This window comes from Pinus tabuliformis, chromosome 4_1 (genome assembly GCF_031772625.1).
Source record: "Pinus tabuliformis cultivar Carrire ecotype Pingquan chromosome 4_1, CPIR1, whole genome shotgun sequence".
Taxonomy (NCBI): Eukaryota; Viridiplantae; Streptophyta; class Pinopsida; order Pinales; family Pinaceae; genus Pinus; species Pinus tabuliformis.
This window is the reverse complement of record NC_142303.1, coordinates 308,575,539-308,593,825: the sequence shown is the minus strand read 5'-3', so window position 1 is coordinate 308,593,825 and position 18,287 is coordinate 308,575,539. Positions and strand designations below refer to the sequence as shown.

The following is an 18,287-nucleotide window of genomic DNA, read 5'->3' as shown; positions in this document are numbered from 1 at the left end:
AGTGTTTAAATTATATTTGTATGGTAGAAATAAATTGAGCACCATTAAAAACCTTGAGACATCTTAAATCCTAAAATTTGACAGCTATAATCCAAATTTTCAAACATTTCTTCTAAATTTTATCATGATCTTACTAAATTTTCCATTATTTTCAAAATTAATTTATAAATCCTTTAAACTATTCAATAATCTACTCACATCTTTTAATATAAAAATTAAATTAATAATTAACTTTTATAATTTCACCTTTACATTTCCGTTTGAGGCGGACAAAATTATTTTCCAACCGCTAATCAAACTAAGCGAGAGGAGACAAAATTATAATTCCACAACTATCAAATGAGCAAACAATGACAAATTCATAGCTCACAAATTGTGGAGACAATGACAAATTCATAGCATATATATATATTTATTGATTTCTATTTAAAATAACTTCAATTTATATATATATATAAAAATGGTTAAAAAAAATATTATTCAATCTCAATAATATTATTATTTAAAATATATTGATTATTTAATGGATTAAAATACTTTTTATAATGTTTAAATTTTTTATTAGTATTATATTATAGTTATATTTTGGAGAAGAGTTAAATTGTGCTAAAATTTTAATGTTCTGTTATATATATATATATATATATATATATATATATATATATATATATATATATATATATATATATTTAAATGGTTAAAAAAAATAAATTTTTTTATTGAATCACAATAATATTATTATTTAAAAAAATTATCAATCCTATATATTTAATTGATTAAAATACTTTTTATAATGTTTAAATTTTTTATTAGTATTATATTATAGTTATCTTTTGGAGAAGATTTAAATGACTTTTTTAGAGTTTTTTTTTGCAGATTTTTGGCTAAAATCTGTGAAAAGAAATTGTGCTAAAATTTTAATGTGCTGTTTAAACTAGTTTTTTTATTATATATGTAGACTCAGCATTTTCAAAAACATGTTTAAACTGGTTTTTTAATTATATATATAAACTCAACGCTCTCAAAAACCCTTGGACACTTCCATAGTAATTGTGAAGAGTTTACTGATCAAACTTATGAGTTTAGTAAATCGCTACTAAATAACCACGAAACTTCTCACAATTAAAAAAACTCTCCACAATCAAGACTACTCCCTTATCTTTTTACATCTCCGATTCAAAAACAAGACAAAGACCTCTCCCATTCAAAAACAAAACAAGGAGACATTTTCAGTTTATTGGTTTCTCCCCCTTCAAAACCAAAACAAAGAGACATTTTCAGTTTCTTGGTTTCTATCATTAAGGAAGGAAGCATTTTCAGTTTATTGGTTTCTGTCATCTTGCTTTGGAATGGAATAAAGAGATTGAAGAGGTTTGGGGTTCAAATCTTCGGAAAAACTTCGTTAAACTTCCTCTTCTATCATTCAATAACACAAACTACAAAACAATACTGGTATTGATAAAAAAAAATGGGACAAATTTCAGTACCATACGGAATCGCAGAAGGAATCATAGTGCTCGTTATTAATCATAGAAGTGGGAAGTTTCAAACAAAGACGCACCAGATCCTACTTATGTACTGAAATCTCTACCAATCCCACATAATTTAGTTAATCCCTCTCAAATTACAGCGACCTCTATTTAAGGCGGTAAAAGGAAATGCGCCGCAGAGCATTCGTTCCAACGGAACACAGATACAGAGCAAAATCCGTTCCAGTCCCTAGGTTTTCCGCTAAATATGAAAATAAAAAACACGGACTTTAATTCACGGCAGAACAAAAGGCCCAGAATCCTAGGCGATTTGAAGGAGCCGAGAGAAGTTACTCAAACAATCAGTGCTGGAGTCGCAGTCCTGGCATTCGTCGAAATTACTAACAGGAAAAGATTTGCTAATCGATCCCACATAGAACTTCAAATTCGTGCCGTCCCGAATAACTTTAGTGATGCTGAAAGAGAAGATCCACACCTTGACAGTGACGCCACTGAGATCTTTGAGGGTATCGGCGCTGATCTCGCCCGTGATTGTCTTTTTGTAGGTCAGTGTGTAAGAATCGACCGTGAAACTGCAGATTGAGCTCAGGTAAACTTCGAAGCTTCCGTCGGAGGTATCCAGTGTGTAGCTCTCCACATTGGTCGGCAGAAGGCCGATGGGGAAATCATATTCCTCCAGTACCTCGTAAGCAGTCTTCGACTCACATCGCTGAATCAAAGAGCAACAGCAAATGGAAAAGATAGCGGCAATCAAAATCAAACTGCGGCCACATGTGGCCGGGCCAGCCCTGTCTAGCGACCTCATTCTTTTTATTTCCGAAAGATGGGAGCACGGGACTTGAACACGCGACTGCTGATTTTTCTAAAGTTAGGACCACGGGAGTCGAACACGCGACTGTTGATTTTTTGGTGCTTTGTTATATGTATATATATAAATAAGGGATTAGGGATCAAGGATGGATAAACATTGAATATTCGATTTTTCGCTTTGTTAGAGTTAGCACGTTGGAACCCATTTTCACCACCTACCATTCCCTTGACAGCCTTCACTAAGCTACCACTCATGTTCTCCAGCTACCATTCCTTTCACTACGCTAAGGCAATATCTCAATACACAACGGTCATGACCTCTTTAGGGTACTTATAAGTGTTTTGGACAGTCATAACCGTTTTATCATGGTGGTAGTCGTTAGGTTTTACTTTTTTAACTATTGTATATTTTGAAAGAGAATAAAATTTGAAATTATGATAATCAATTTGGTTTATGTTTTTTTAAATTGCACCATAATTATATTATTATTTTTTTTAAATTATGATCCTTTATATTAATGCCGAAATTTTATATTTAATTCGAAATTTTATGTTTAATTTGAATAAAAAGATAAGGAAAATTTTAAGGATATAAATTTTTATAAATTTTAATGAATTTCACGAATTTTTAATATACAAATTCTAAACTATTTAGAAATATTTTTGAAAGAATGTTAAAATTTCTAATAATTTTATATTGTCTCTATAAAATATTAGTAAGTTTTAAGATAAATAATTGTATACTATAATATTTGGATGAATCAGCTAAAAAAATTAACGAATTTTTTTGTTTTTAAAATGTATAGAAAATTATTCAGCTTATAAATATTAGGCTCTAAAAATTTTCTTTGAACAAAAAAAATTATATTTTTAACTCTAAAACTCACTCTTAGATCCTCTAAGGCACTAAAATTGTGTATATAAATTATAAAAAATATCACATAATTTACTATTTTAAAACAATAAACAAAACATATTGTTTTGTTGAAAGATAAGTATATTTATTAATTTTCCTAACATATCCATAACTGATCTTTATTTTAGATAATAAGTAGACCTGTAATTAATCTTTCTCTATTTATAAATATGTATGATATATGTTATTATTATATTTATATATATAATATGGACTATTGATTTTTTACGCTTTAGTAATCTTTATTTTAGATCATAAATGGACTTCTAATTAATCTTTCCCTAATAATTATAAAAGTAAATATCCATTTATAAATATCTCTGATATATGTTATTATTATTTTTATATATAACACGCACTATTGATTTTTTACACTTTAATACGGTGCTATATGTTGATGCCATGTCCCTCGGCACCAACGTAGATATTAACGTATAGGAGGATGAGGGAATTCATGCTTGAACTAGCCTATTCATCTTGTAAGTGTTCACTAGGTTTCTGACAAGATTAGAGTTACGTGTTGTCATGGAAGTAACAGAGATCTAGTTATTTCAATTCCTAAAGGTTTGGGAAGGTTAGAGTTTGTGGATATTTATGTAGCTAATGCATTTAATAATGGTGGAAGACTTTTTCTAAGACTTCTAATATAGATTGGATAATTATATTATTTTTCATTTATTTTGATGTATTCAAAGTCGAAAAAAATAGAGGAATCAAGTCATAAGGTCATTTTAATTGTATGTTTTGGTTTAGAAAATTGGGGTTTGCAATGTTTTGAAGCCATTTTGAGGTATCAAGTGACATATTTTGGGGTCAAAATTTTCCTCTATAATGCAAGGCCCCTTAACATTGATCTACATTAAATATCTTTCAAACGACATGAGGATCACGTTAATTGGAGCTCGTAAGAAAAAGTTACGCCCTTCCAAGTTAACCTACTGCCTTGACCACCATGGGATGAGATAATGCCATGTCAGCCTCCATTACGTGCTCATATGGGCTTAGCCATGTGTGAACTTTCAAGAAAATTATAGAATGTCCAAAATTGTAGCTCTACCAACTCTAATTGAGGACATAACAAGTCAAAACCTTTCCCCTAGATAGATATCAATCATTGTTAAATATCGAGATGTTAAGAGGAGAAAGGGTTCCAATATATTTTATTGTATTTATTCCATTATTAAGAAAAGCATACAAGAGTAGAAGGTTAGAGCAAAATAAAGGGGATAAGATTATGTAGTATCCTTATAGTCCATATGTCTCAAGTAACTTGATAGAGAGTACATATTTCTTTGTATTTGCATGTTTACATATTAGAGAAAAGAGAGTAGATCAACTTCACATTCTAGCTAGGTTTTCTCACATAATTGTTTCTCAAGGTAAAAACTTGGGTTTGTTCCCAGATGGGTTGCATGTGTGTATTTTCCACATCTCTATTTTTCACATTTAAGCAAAAAAAAGTGAATAATTAAAGAATATGAGATATAAAAGAAATTGACCTCTATAGTAAATATTTCAATATTTTGATCAAATTTGTTGTGACAAATTGTTCCAGTGGAATTGTAACACTCCCTCCCACCACCTTGAGCTTTCTAGGCTAAATGGGAGGTGTCACTTTCAATTAACTTGACCTCATGATCTCCTTATGATGATGCAGTTATAAAAATCCTCCTTTCCCAAAGTTAGCAAAATTAACATTGAATAAAACCATTGTGTCTAGCTCATCGAGAGCTTTCTGACAATATAAATTTTATCTCGATCTAATGCCTGGATCAAAAGTTATACCCATTAAAAGTCTGATCATTCAATCCTTTCCCTGTTAGCATGCATCACCATGTGGAGCTGCCGAGTGGCATACATGGTGTTAACACCAGAAAATTGTACACCTGCTAGTACAATCTAGAAGACATTAAAAGTGTCCAGCAGAATGCACGGGTGGGCAATTTCCAGCCGAATACACTATAAAGATTCAAAAATCAAAGGTTCTCCTAAGTTACAAGGTTTATAAAGGAAATTAATTAAGTTTTCATGTATATTTCTTTGATAAATGCGCACGCGCGACATATCACCAAAAAAGTCGCGTGGTTGTAGAAAAGGTGACTCAGTAGTCTAAGACCACTCCACACACTCGAAGCCGATTTCTTGATACGAGGTCGACCTAGTACAGTCGAATTCGAGTCGCCTTGGAGAAGTGCAACCCTCAATGGAATCATCTTATCCTACTCATGTGTCTTTATCATACATGTCCCAAGAGAGGGAAGATGGATTCAAAAAACTCTATCTAAACAAGCCATGGGAGAGCCAAAAGAAGAGACATTGTTATGCTAGCCAAATTGCTTGTAAGCAAACCACCATTTCATTGTTGAACCAAGGAAGTGAAGAGCAGTAGCATGTTGGCCAAATTGCTTCTAAGCAATCCAACATCTTAGTAAGTTAAGAACAATCCACCCTTCGGAGAGTCTTCACACTTCTTTGAGAGAGAGGAGAAACTTGCAAAGAGATTGAGGAAAAGAAACATCATTGATGAGGATTATTGAGCTCCATAGCTCAAGGAATTCTCTTCAAGTGCTCTAGTATTCTGATTATATTCAACCTCTACTACCAGCAATCAATAAAGGGAGATTTTCCATATATTATTAATGTGTTTGCTCCATTTGAGAATTGTTATGTTCATGCACCTCTTTATTTAAGTTTATGTTTTCTGTATGCATTTTATCCATTATTTACAATGTTGTGTTTATTTAAGTTTGTCCACTAACAGCATCAAATTTGATTGTGATCCTTTGCAGGTAACAATCCACTGCTAAGGGGGTGTTTTTTGGTACACTTGTTGTTATCGGGAAAACTAGTGTCTATGCAGAGCTGCTAGTCCCACTAAGGCTGGTAGCTACCTTAGAAACAAACAAACTAAAACTACTTTCGTTTTCCTTTATGAGAAATAGATGAGAGGGGAATAAGGAGACCAACCTCTGTCTTGTGCTTGGTTCCTTGCTCGATTCCTCTCTCTTCTGATAGATCTTTGCTACTCGCTTCCTTGTCTACCCAGCTTCACAGAGCACCTGTAGAATCAAAGCAGGATAAAACTATCCAACAACATAGATCTATTATCATAAACAATATAGGACCAAATATATATTGACCACACAAATGCACATAACATCAATTATACAAAAATGTGAAGGAAAACTTGAATATCTTTATTGATAATCAAGAAAGAGCAAAGAGGATTACAACCAATTGTTCTGACCCAGCATCATCCTCTCAGCAAGAAAGCCCTTCTTCACCTCATTAAAAGCTTAGATCACCCAACACTATGATATTGCACCAAGAAACTAGTAGCACTTCCTTACAAGATACAAAATTCCAGCCTCTGGATCTCTGGGATGAGGGATCCATATATAGATACTTGCAAGGGGGGTGAGTTAGCTTTTGAGAGTTGATTAGTGTCCTCTCTCTGATAGTTCTTGATTCCACTTGGAGATTGATGATCTCTTGCTCATCCCTGGGTGAATGTAGAGAGGCAAGTGTCACAGGCGAAGTTTCTAGAAGATTCCATGATCCTCCACCTTGCAGATTGACCCTGCCATTTGTCCACTCTCGCCCATCGCACCCCATAGAAGGGCTTTTCAAGATGCATCACACCTACTGTGTGTATTTAGGTGGGATGCAACACACTTTGACCATGGAGTAGGTGAGATGGTCCAGTTTTGACCAGTTCTGAGCAATTTTTCATGGAGAACTTCTGGGAGAAGATGTAATCAGTTGACCTTGTTATTTTAGAGGTTGGAACAACACTTTTAGGGACTTAGGAGCCCTGGGTTTATGGACATTTATGATTGGGGTTGCAGTGCCCAAAAATGTCTATAACAGTTGCCCCCTAAAGCATGAGGTCATTAATCTGTTGATGTCGGGTGAAATGCTTTATCATGAGGATCTGAAGTTTTTTCAAGCTAGAAGGTGACCTGTAATAAGATACAATACAATACATTATCTTCATAATATTTTCATTATCTAGTTGAGACGGGAATTCCCATGCTCAACTTTATAAATTCATTTTCATGTACATAAGACAGACAATCGTCTGAGTGTAGACTGATGATTCTGGTAGAGCCATCATCCCTTAGGTTGGATGATTATCTGTGCAGTAATGATGTACATTTGATGTCTTTATTTTCCTGAATATATATCGCAGCCCGGATGGATGAAACTAGATCCAGGGTCTTCAATCTCGTTCGATCTTCACTCAAAGTACAAGTCGATCCATGTGAGATATGTTTTGGAGTCGAACATGGAAATACATCGCCTGATTACCAGCCAATGATGTAAGCTGTTAACAGGCACGAGAGGAATCACCGATAGTGATGATGACCCTCAAGGTACTACAGTACAATTCACGTGGTGTGAATAAGGGACTTGGCGTCGAACACCATGTAAAATCTTTCGGTTGAAGGCTATTGATGTAAACCTGTCGCCGGAAGTGAAAAACTTGCCATTGAGGCATGCAAGTTTCAAAGTACTGAAAGGGTTGTTACTAGATCGACTTCTTGGATAATGAGCTGATGTCGACAGGAAGCGATCCGTCATAGGAGGGCCTTAATGAATCCCACATCAATGACACAGAATGGAGCAAATGATTTTAACGGAGGTGAAAACGATCTGCTAATATAAGGTTCAGGGTGGCGGTCATGAAAGAATGGAGCGTGAATGTATTGCAGCAGGTGAGACATAGGTGAATTCTCTGAGCGACTTCTCTTGAACATATCGGTGACACTGACATGATGGATCAGTAGCATTAACCCAAAATATGGATGGTGTGATGGAACCATGGTGATGTGACCAGTGAATAGAACAACCCAACCCGACTCAGATGCGAAGTGAAAGTGTCATGTTCAAGAGCGACTTGCTACCGATAAAGTTTCTTCAAGTTTTCTTTCCAATTTTCGCCAGTCATTGCTGACCAGTACCTCTTTATTTTTGTCAAGCTTGAGGAGGATAACATATGCTTGTTCTATAATTTTCCCTTCGGGCAAACCCATTGCTATGTTTTAACGAGCCTAGTGATAGTGAAACTCGTTCTTGTCTGTTATGGACAAGTTTGTCGCTATTTGGTTTTAACGAGTTTAATGACAAGGATAACTCGGTCCTTTTCAAATTTAGAGAGTCTGAAAAAGGGACATAAAGAAAACTCCAAGGATCCTTTTTCGTCATATAATCCCTTGAGTCCGAAAAAGTATAAAACAATACAAAAGGGATGAATCTTCGATACTTTTAATGAGCCAAACAAAGCAAGTGCTCGATATTTTTGTGTAATAATCCCTCAAGTCCAAAAAAGATTAAAATCTAAAGGAGGGATAGCACTTCCGGTCCCTTTAACGAGCTAGAGAGGCCAATCGCTCAGCAATCTTTTCATATTTTACGAGTCAGCTGAAAAGAGCTTAAAGGAGACTCGTTTTTTGAGGAAGGAGTGATAAATATGGGTAGCAGCTGATTCCAGGTAAGGTTTGGAATCTTCCAATCACGGCACTGTCAGAAGGAAGGCTAACAGGATCACTCTTCGCAGTTGTTCCTCAAAAAGGGTAAACAATCAAATGGAGGTGAATGATCGGCCAAACCAAAGTGGAGGTGATGATGAGAACATGACCAAGGCTTCAAAAGGCTGATGGTAATACATTCACAATGGTTATTTACCAGAGAATGGTTCATTTTTTAATGAGCTTAAACTCTAGGGGAACATTTGCTCGTTGCTTATGTTTATTTTTTAACGAGCTTGAATTCCGTGTTAAACCTGCTCGATATAATGGTCATTGATTGTCTTGATTTTACCATTGACAACTTTGTTCTTTCAAAGGTTGTACTGCCTATTCAATTGCTTCATCAAACTAGTTAGAAACGAACGATATACGTTTGAAAAATGAGTTAAAACACTAATATTTTACTTAAATTACGTGAAAAGTAATTTAAAAGTGCTTTTTACCTCTCATTTTACCATTTCATTTGGACTTTGGTTTGTTGGAGCTTTGGAGGTGTTTTCCCCCTTGATTTTCACTAGCTGATTCCGGGAGATTCTGTGAACAATTCTCGGTGCCGTCTGGACCCAGTAGGAGCTAAACCTGAGCTCTTTAATTTCATCCTTTCCATTTTGCATTCTGAGCATGTTTTCTGGTTTTTCTGAGCCTCTGGGGTTTGAAAAACTCACCCTAGCTCCATCGCACCTCTTCTACATCGAAATGCGCGATGCATGCTGGCTTGGCCATTGGCCAGTTAGCATGCATCCCACCTAGAACACTGCTAGGGGTGCGATGGCCGCAAAGAGGGCCATTTATGCATAGTTTTTCATGGAAATTTTTGCCTGTTTCTCACCAAATCAGGACCTTGACTCTTCTCTTGTTTGTTTCAAAGATTCATTGGAGCAAAATTCCTGTTACATGGCGAGAACGTGAGCATGAAGAAGAGGACATGCTTGCTTTACATGATCCAGTTACGGTAAATGCACTGCAGAACTGTGGCCTGTTCAAGTTTTTCCGCATCTCTTGCATGAGGCAACAAATCAACTTGTTGTAGTATTTCCTTGATGCATGGGATCCTACCACCCAGGTGTTCCAGATTAGGGGCAAGTCCATCCCCTTGACTGTCGTGGACATCCATTTTTTGACCGGCTTATCGAGGCGGGGTGCCCCTATCTCATTATTAGGTTCGGTCTGTGGGGGTGAATCTGTGAGAGATTACATTCGCAGGTATTGCAGAGAGGGATCTCAACCAAGTAAGGATGGCAAGATCATTATCCGAGATGTCACTGACGGGTCCCTGAGGACCATTCTGTTCACTTTTGCTAGACTAGCTGGTAGTGCGGCACTTCACGTGGCCAATAGGTCTTATATGCAGTATGCCTTGGAATGCCTTGAACGAAAGGTGTTCAACTGGTGTGATGCAGTACTCTTTGTGATGAAATAACAACTGACCAAGGTGAAAAATGGAAGATTGAAGAACTTTGGATATGGTTCTATCTTGACAGCTTTCGCCTTGGAAAAGATCCCGCTAATGCAGCCTTAGTATGTTTCACTTGGTTTACCTCCACCGACTGAGCCACGGATGTAGAGATGGGTCGACCTTATGGCTGGACATGCTGGTCAGTCCCAGATTTATTTCTTTGATACCTTTTTCGAGTGGTTCAACTGTTAGGAGATGGTTTTTTCCGAGTATCCATATGCTGGTATGGACTTCCGGGGTGATCCGGATTTGGTACTGCCTGCTAGCGAGCAGTGGGGTGTCATAGGTAAATTATTTGACCACTTCTCTATTTATCATTTCTCTTTATAATGTTCTTGTGCTTTCTTCTATCAGGACTAATCAAAACTCATGTGCTCATGCAGATGTTGGACCAATTCGACCAGTAGTATGCCTGAGAGTGCCAGTTGTCGCTCCAGCAGGACAGGGTGCGGGAAGGGCTATCCTTCGCGACCTTGATGTGGTCGAGACTCTTTCAGCATTGCAGGATCAGGTCGAGGGCCTTACTCTTGGTATTCCAGATGTGAGGACCGACGAGCTACCCCTGAGGTTGTAGCGACATACCTCTGGTGTGCCGAGTCTGTGGACTAGGCTTTTACGCATGATTGCACAGGCGGTGACTTGTTATCACTAGCATCATTAGACTAGCGTGCCCCCTAGCATTTTGAGTTTTGGGTCATTTGACCAATTTTGTCTTGGTTATAGAACATTATGTGTAAACCATAAACAGTTATATATATATTTTTGATTTTCGGAGTTTTATTTTGGTTAAGTTATATGATCCTGATGCAAATACTGATGAAATGCTTCTTTTTATAAATGTTGCAAATGTCTATCTAACACATAATTTGCCAATGAGTCTGTTAATGTGTTTAAGTTTCTGGAAATATGCTGATATTGAATGAAATCAAATTGTCTTTCCAAAATCTTGACCCTTAGGAACATATGATAGATAGTTGGATTTCAGACGGAGTAGATACCAGTGAGTTGTAGTATGACGAGCTGTGAGTCTAGCCTGACGACTAGTCGGCTTATGCCATGTGTGATGGCATCAAAGATAAGTTCTATCAACGTGTTATATTCAGCGATGTTATTCATTGACCGACCAATACATACCCCTCTGAAACTTACTAACTCGCCGATTGGATCAAAAATGGGCCAGGCCGCAGAAGATAGGTCCCGCGAACTACGACTTGCTCCGTCGGCATATCCAATGAAATATTCCAATGGGTCCGACATCTGTGACAAATGTAAAAAGTGGATTACTTGACCAAAACAATTACTCTTAGCGAAAACAAAAATGTAACAAAATCACATAGGTTACCACACTAAATCATGCGTAGTAACGCTTAAGGTACAACCCGTTACGGGGTTGTGCTAGAGGAATCCCGTCATAATCCATTAATGCGTAGGCTCCTTTTGCTAACACTCGCTTAACAATATAGGGGCCCATCCATAAAGACTTGAACTTACCAGCTCCCAATTTATGGGATTCCTGGTCATAAAGTAATACCAAGTCACCTTCTGAGAAGACACGGGGTTTGACATTTTTGTTGAACTGCACCTTGACTCGTTTCTTATGGGCTTCATTAGCCAAAGCGGCATCATGACGGGTTTCATCCAATTGGATTAGTTCCAAGAAACGAGCCTCCTCTTCTGAAGTTCTGGGGAGAAGGTCGACCGCGAGTTTGAGGGACGAGATTTCACACTGAACTGGTAAGATTGCTTTTAGGCCATACACCAGCTGAAAAGGTGTAAACCCGGTTGCATTTCTTACCGATGTTCGGTATGCCCACAAGGCTGACTACAGGATTAGGTTCCAACTCCTTTTGTGGACTCCAATCATCCTTTACAGCATTCGCTTCAGGACTTTGTTGATTGCTTCAACTTGTCCATTGGCCTGCGGGTAATACGGAGTAGAGATGTCGTGGGACAACCCTAATTTGGCAGCCAATTCAACCATCATGTGATTGCGAAAATGTGATCCATGATCTGTGACTATAGCCTGTGGAACGCCGAATCTGGCGACTACATGATTAAAAAAGAAAAGGGCAACTGTTTCGCCAGTGTTATCTAATGTAGGCATCGCCTCAGCCCATTTGGTAAAATAGTCTTCGGCAACTATGATATACCCATGCCCCTCGGTCGAGGTGGGGTTACATGTCATGAAACCAATGCCCCATTTGGCGAATGGCCCAACAACAACTATCGGTTGCAGAGGAGCGGGTGGTTTTCTTGTTTTGCTATCGAAAATTTGACATGCATGGCAACTTCCGACTGCGGTTATGCAGTCTTTGAACATTGTTGGCCAGAAGTATCCTGCTTGTAAAAACTTTTGTGTTGTAGCGTAACCAGATTGATGCCCCCCACACGTGCCTGAATGGCAATCATTCAGGACTTTTTCGGCCTCCTCGTGGGTGAGGCACCTCCTCAGAACTGTATTGACACCATGACGGTAGAGTGTATCACCGACGATCATGTAGTCTTTTGATTAGTATCGAATATGTTTTTATTCCGAGCGAGAGGTATTAGACCTATATTTTTGGGTTTGGAGATAGATGATTATATCTCCATACCACGGAGTGCTTGAAGATATCAGAAATAATGATTCATCCACGATGGTTTCTTCGAATGTTTCATCGTTGGACAACGATGGGAGATCGCATAGTAATTCCGCAAAAACTAGAGATTTCTTTGATTTGGATTTTACAAATTCTAGATCAAACTCTTGGAGAATTGCTATCCATTTTGAATATTTGCCCCCCAACAACTGTCGCGACAATATATAAGTCATGGGGTTGCAATCTGACAAAATGGTAGTTTTTCGAAAGAGGACATAGTGTCGAAATCTCTGTATCGCTTGAACAACTGCGAGAGCTAGCTTTTCAACATAAGAATACTTTCTTTCTGTATCATTTAAGTTTCTACTCAAATAATATATAGGATGTTCAATTCCGTTGTCTTCTTGAAGTAAAACCATTGTGATGGTTGTATCCGCTGCAGCCAGATACAGGTTAAAGTCTTTTTGATAATCAGGAGCATACATTAATGATGCTTTCATTAGGGATTCATTTAAAGCATCAAAGGAAGCTTGCGTGACCTGATCCCAGACGAAGGGTACTTCCTTTTTCAATAGACGTGTATAACCTTTAGCAAGTCTGGCATAATTTGGAATGAACCTCCTCAGAAAGTTTGCTTTCCCTTGGAGTTTCTGAATCTGAAGCAAATTTGAAGGTGGAGGCAAATTTATGATTGCCTGAACCTTACATGGGTCGAGACAAATCCCGTCTTTTGAGACTACAAAGCCAAGCAAATGACCAGAACTGACACAAAACAGACATTTGTGTGGATTGAGTCGTATCTTGTAGTGTCGGCAACGTATAAATATCGCTCTCAAATGCTGCGGATGATCGGTCCGCTTTCGCGAATGACCCGGAAGGTCGTCGAGATATGGTGGAATGATGTTTTTGATGTCATGGAAGGCATAATGCATTGCCCTCTGAAATGTTGCCCCTGTGTTCTTTAAACCAAAGGGTAATTTGCGATATGCAATTGTGCCCCACGGACAAATAAATGCGGTCTTTGACTGGTCCTGTGGGCGGATATTTATTTGATTATACCTGGAGAATCCATCCATAAATGAAAAGATTTCACATCCGGCGCATTCATCAATTATCTGGTCAATAAAGGGTGTTGGGTAGTTGTCTTTCAGACAAGCTTGATTTACATCCCTATAATCAACGCACACTCTAATTGTTCCTTGTTTTCTCATCACAGGAACAATGTTCGATACCCAATCGGTTAGAGGAACCGGGTAAATAAAACCAGCATGGAGAAGTTTCTCAACTTCTGCCTTGATGGCAGCGGCTTTCTTGGGGTGCACTTGCTGTAGCCGTTTTCGTACCAGTTTGACATCTGGATACATCTTGATTTCGTGTTCAACTATACTTGACTCAATGCCTGGCATTTCATCATATGACCAAGCAAAGACATCTCTGAATTCGTGAAAAAGAGTGTTATATGTTTCTAGTTCTGAAGGAGAACAACATTTGCCAACATAAATATTCTCTACAACATCCATTTTGGTCGAGATATTTATGGCTATAGTCTCTTCAATATTGGACAAGTTTCACACGGAATCCCCCATGTTTACAGTATTTGATAGGAAATCAAAAACTGAAGGATGATGCAGGTCATCAGGAATATCTTCTTGATGATCCGGAAGATGGGAACGATGGTGGTAATCTTCCCATGGCGCCCCTTCAATTGTCATTGACTAAACAATTCCTTCATCGGTGTAATGCACTTGCGACCAAGGATCTGAAGGGGTGCCATATTCCTTAGACCTATCTATCCAAACGCTCGATAAGCGTTGATTTGGGTTTTCCTCCCATGCCAAAAACATTGATTGCTACAATATTTCTATTGGGCTTAGAGGCAATACCTGCAGATGATCCATGTTAATATCGTTTTCTGAGATCTTTTGAGTCGAAGATATCATATTGCAGGTTCCTACCGTCGCCACCTCCGCCAGATTGATTGGAGGTGGGAGGGCAAAAGTCCCCATTAATATAGGGTCTTTTAGTAGGCCTACTCCAATATTTTTAAGCGAATGGGGACTTCCATGGATCATCAGAATGCTTCCCGTAACTTGGGAACTATTGGGGAGAAAAGTCTGTTGGTCGACGATTGTAATTCCTCCTTGAAAAGGAAATGCAATCTTTCTAAAGTAGGTCGACGCAACCGCAGCCATAGCATATATCCATGGTCTTCCCAGTAGGATGTTGTAATCGAGGTTTCCGTCAATTACTTCGACATCTATTTCTACTGTTTTCCCCCCTAGTTCGACTTGCAAGTTACTTAGAATACCATACGGGGTATATGTTCGTCCGTAAAATGCTTTTAATGTCGTCAAAGATCGTGAAAAGGTTGGAGATCCTAAAGTTTTCCAGCAACTCATCGACATAATACATGTAGATGCCCCCTCATTAATAATTGTTCGATGAACAGTTTTGTTGAGGGCTTTCACCTGAATGAGGAAAGCCAGTTGAGCTAGTAACTGAGGATCGTATCCTTTGTGATTAAAGGACACAAGATTAGAATCCTTTGGGTCTAACCCACCTATAGATGATAATAAAGCCTACTTTTGGGTTGGGCAATTTTGTAGTACTTCAAGTGTCGACACAGCAGATGGCAATTGGGCCAGATCTTCCACTATGTTATAATGCTGTGCTGCTTTGGCACGAGGATTAAATGGCGACTTGTGTACTACTCCCTTTGGCGGTTTTATTGTTAGCTCTGGAATTATGGGCAGCGCAACTTCTATCGAAGTCATTGTCGAACTACTAGGTTGATCCTTATCCTTGTTGTTCGATAGCTGTGGATTTCCGTAATCTTTATTCCTTGTCGATATCAAAGCATCATTTTGTTGTTTCAAAACCAACAACATCAGCACTTGGGACGGGGAAGAATTTTCACTAGCAACCAGATTTGTCCCTGGATTTGGAAACGGATCAGTCAATACCGCCGAGGTTTTTGAATTCTTGAAGAATCTTTTAAGCTCAGCTTTATGTGGACAATCTCTTGTCCAATGATCCTCATCACATATTCATCATGGAATTTTTGGTTTCCTATCTCCAGGAGGGTTTGCAGAAGAATTTTCAGGTGATGATTCCTCCTGTTTCTTCTTCTTCCCTTTGTTTTTCTTATTGCCTCCTGGTTGCTTGGTTTCTTTGCCTTTATCAGTTGAGACGACATTTACTTCAGAGGCGAGAAGTTCTTCTTTTGCATTTTGACTGGAAATCTTATGGTAATTTTTAGATGTAGCCCATGTCGATTTCGTGTCTGTCACACCAATCACGCCATCGCCGGCATGAGAGTCATTGTTCGGTTTAGGAGGAGGAGGGACGGAAAATTCCGGTCTGGGAGCGCTAGGTATTTTATCATAGAGCGTGCCAGACTGAGTATAAATCAAGTCTAAATATTGTGCACGAGCAATAACTTGCTCTTCAGTGATGACTCCTCCTTTTGCGACATCTTCTGTAATGGAAGGTAATAATGACTTAATAAACCATTCAGCTAAAAGCTGATCAGGAACATATGTTTTTACCATTCTACGATGACGTCGCCACTCATGAATATGATCAGATATGTGAGTGGCCATTGTTTGCTTGAAATTGGTAAGAAGTTTTGTTCCCGTTTCGTACCTTATCGGTAATTGAAAATGGGTTAAAAGGGTTGTGGCTAGGGCACTGAAGTTGTCAAACGAAGCTCTGGGTAACTCGATATACCACTTTGCTGCCGGACCAGTTAACGTCCTCTGAAAAAGGCAAAGCCTAATCGAATCATCATTTAGGGTGTTTGATGAACACCACAAATGAAATGTCATCGCATGATTTGAAGGGTCTTCACTCGGATTTCCATTAAATTTAGGAATATCTGACGGAAGTTTATGCGGAATCGCTGGCCACCAAGGGGCATAAGCAATTGGATCGTTTGTTAGCCGATTTAGATCTGGTAACTCTAAAGTTGCCACGAATGGTAACTGTTTATTCAGGTTTGGCGAAGCATACCCCGGATATGACGAAATTTTGTGAGCAGTTGGTCTTTGCATACCAGCATAATGCATTTGATGCTGTTAACTTTGGTAAGGTTGATGGGCATAACCATTATAGAATGGTTGATTTTGACCGTTTTGAATATATGGCTGCCCACTATTTGCAAAGATTTGTTTCTTAGATCCTTGGTATACTTGTTGGAATTGCGGTTGTTGGTATTGCACTAGCCATGGTTGCGAAGCCATGTGTTGTTGTCCAATACTAACCGTTTGACCAAGATGAGTGGTAATTGTACCTGTTTGGGCCTGTTTCATTCCACTAGTTGGCGATTATGGTTGAGTCGCAGGGACAAGAAGTTGTTGCATTACAACCTGAGAAACCTGAGGCATACAACAAGCAATGCTTGTACTTGCGACACCGTCACGATAGCCAGCGTAGTTGGTATATTTGACATAGGTAAACATTGTTGCATCGAATATACAACTCTTGGTTGTTGAGGCAGTATTGGCACCCAACCGCTAGATGTAATTCCAGCATAACCTGAATTTTGTTGTGAACTCATGTATGGTTGTCCTCCCGGAGGTGACAATGAAAGGGTATACTGCCCCCCATACGGCGGTAATCCGGTACTCAAAGGAATTGTTTGTCCTTGAGAACCAGACTACCCAAATTGACACCCTGGAGGATCAATTTGCTGAGACTCAACATAAGAGTTCCCAGATATTATTCCGGATGAACAAATAGGAATGGACCATACTGTCGAAAAGGCCCCTAAGTGGGCTCCTTCTAGCGATTGAGAGCTAGTTGGGACAGATGGTATGCCGGTGAACATTGTTGGAGTGACAGCAGGAAGTTCTGTCACCGCTGTGTCGGATGACACTGTCCTAGATGTCGACTGTTGTTCAGACATTTCTAGCCTATCCAAAAGATTGCCTAGCGATTCTACAAGAGCTTCTGATAACGGTAGACTAATTTCTGATGAAGAATCATATAGGGTGATCCCAACTCCAAACTGTGATGGAGTACTAGATGGAGGATCCTCCACAATCTCTTCTATAATAATCAGACCACGTGGAGGAGGTAGACCATTAGGTCCGTAGAATATTTTTTGTGTTGAAGAGGGTATAGAATTTGCAGCGACAGATGTTTGGAGAATAACACCTTCTGAATCAGCTGTAAATGGAGCTGGTTCAGTAATACAAGTGTTTACCTTCACACTAGGATCAGTTCTATTGTCCTTTGGTGGCTGCTGAACTTCTTCTGTAAAGGAAGGGATACCAGAAATGTTTGGAGTAACCGGAGTCTCCGATGGTGTTGGAACACTTGTTCTAACTTTACCAGGGGATTTGGAACCGATTAAACGAGTTCGCTTTGTCCATAATAGTTTCGATTCTGGGGACAAAGATGGTTGACTCGTAAGCCTTTGCGAACGACGGGGTTTTAATTGACTATCTTCCACGATTACGGATTACTCGATCAACTAAAAATCAAGGGGAAGTATGTTTCCGA

General features: G+C 38.5%; 1 protein-coding gene across 1 annotated transcript; it reads right to left on the bottom strand.

The window, feature by feature from the left end:
- Nucleotides 1–1,427: 1,427 nt before the first annotated feature.
- LOC149175516 (uncharacterized protein At5g01610-like) lies at nucleotides 1,428–2,405 on the bottom strand. Its single transcript, XM_089422862.1, has one exon. It carries the CDS (start codon nucleotides 2,293–2,295, stop codon nucleotides 1,792–1,794), a length of 504 nt encoding a protein of 167 aa, XP_089278988.1. The 5' UTR covers nucleotides 2,296–2,405; the 3' UTR covers nucleotides 1,428–1,791.
- Between the last annotated feature and the right edge of the window lie 15,882 nt (nucleotides 2,406–18,287).

Excerpts from the sequence above, each read along its gene's own strand:
- LOC149175516 (XM_089422862.1), bottom strand. The coding sequence starts at position 2,295 with ATGAGGTCGCTAGACAGGGCTGGCCCGGCCACATGTGGCCGCAGTTTG.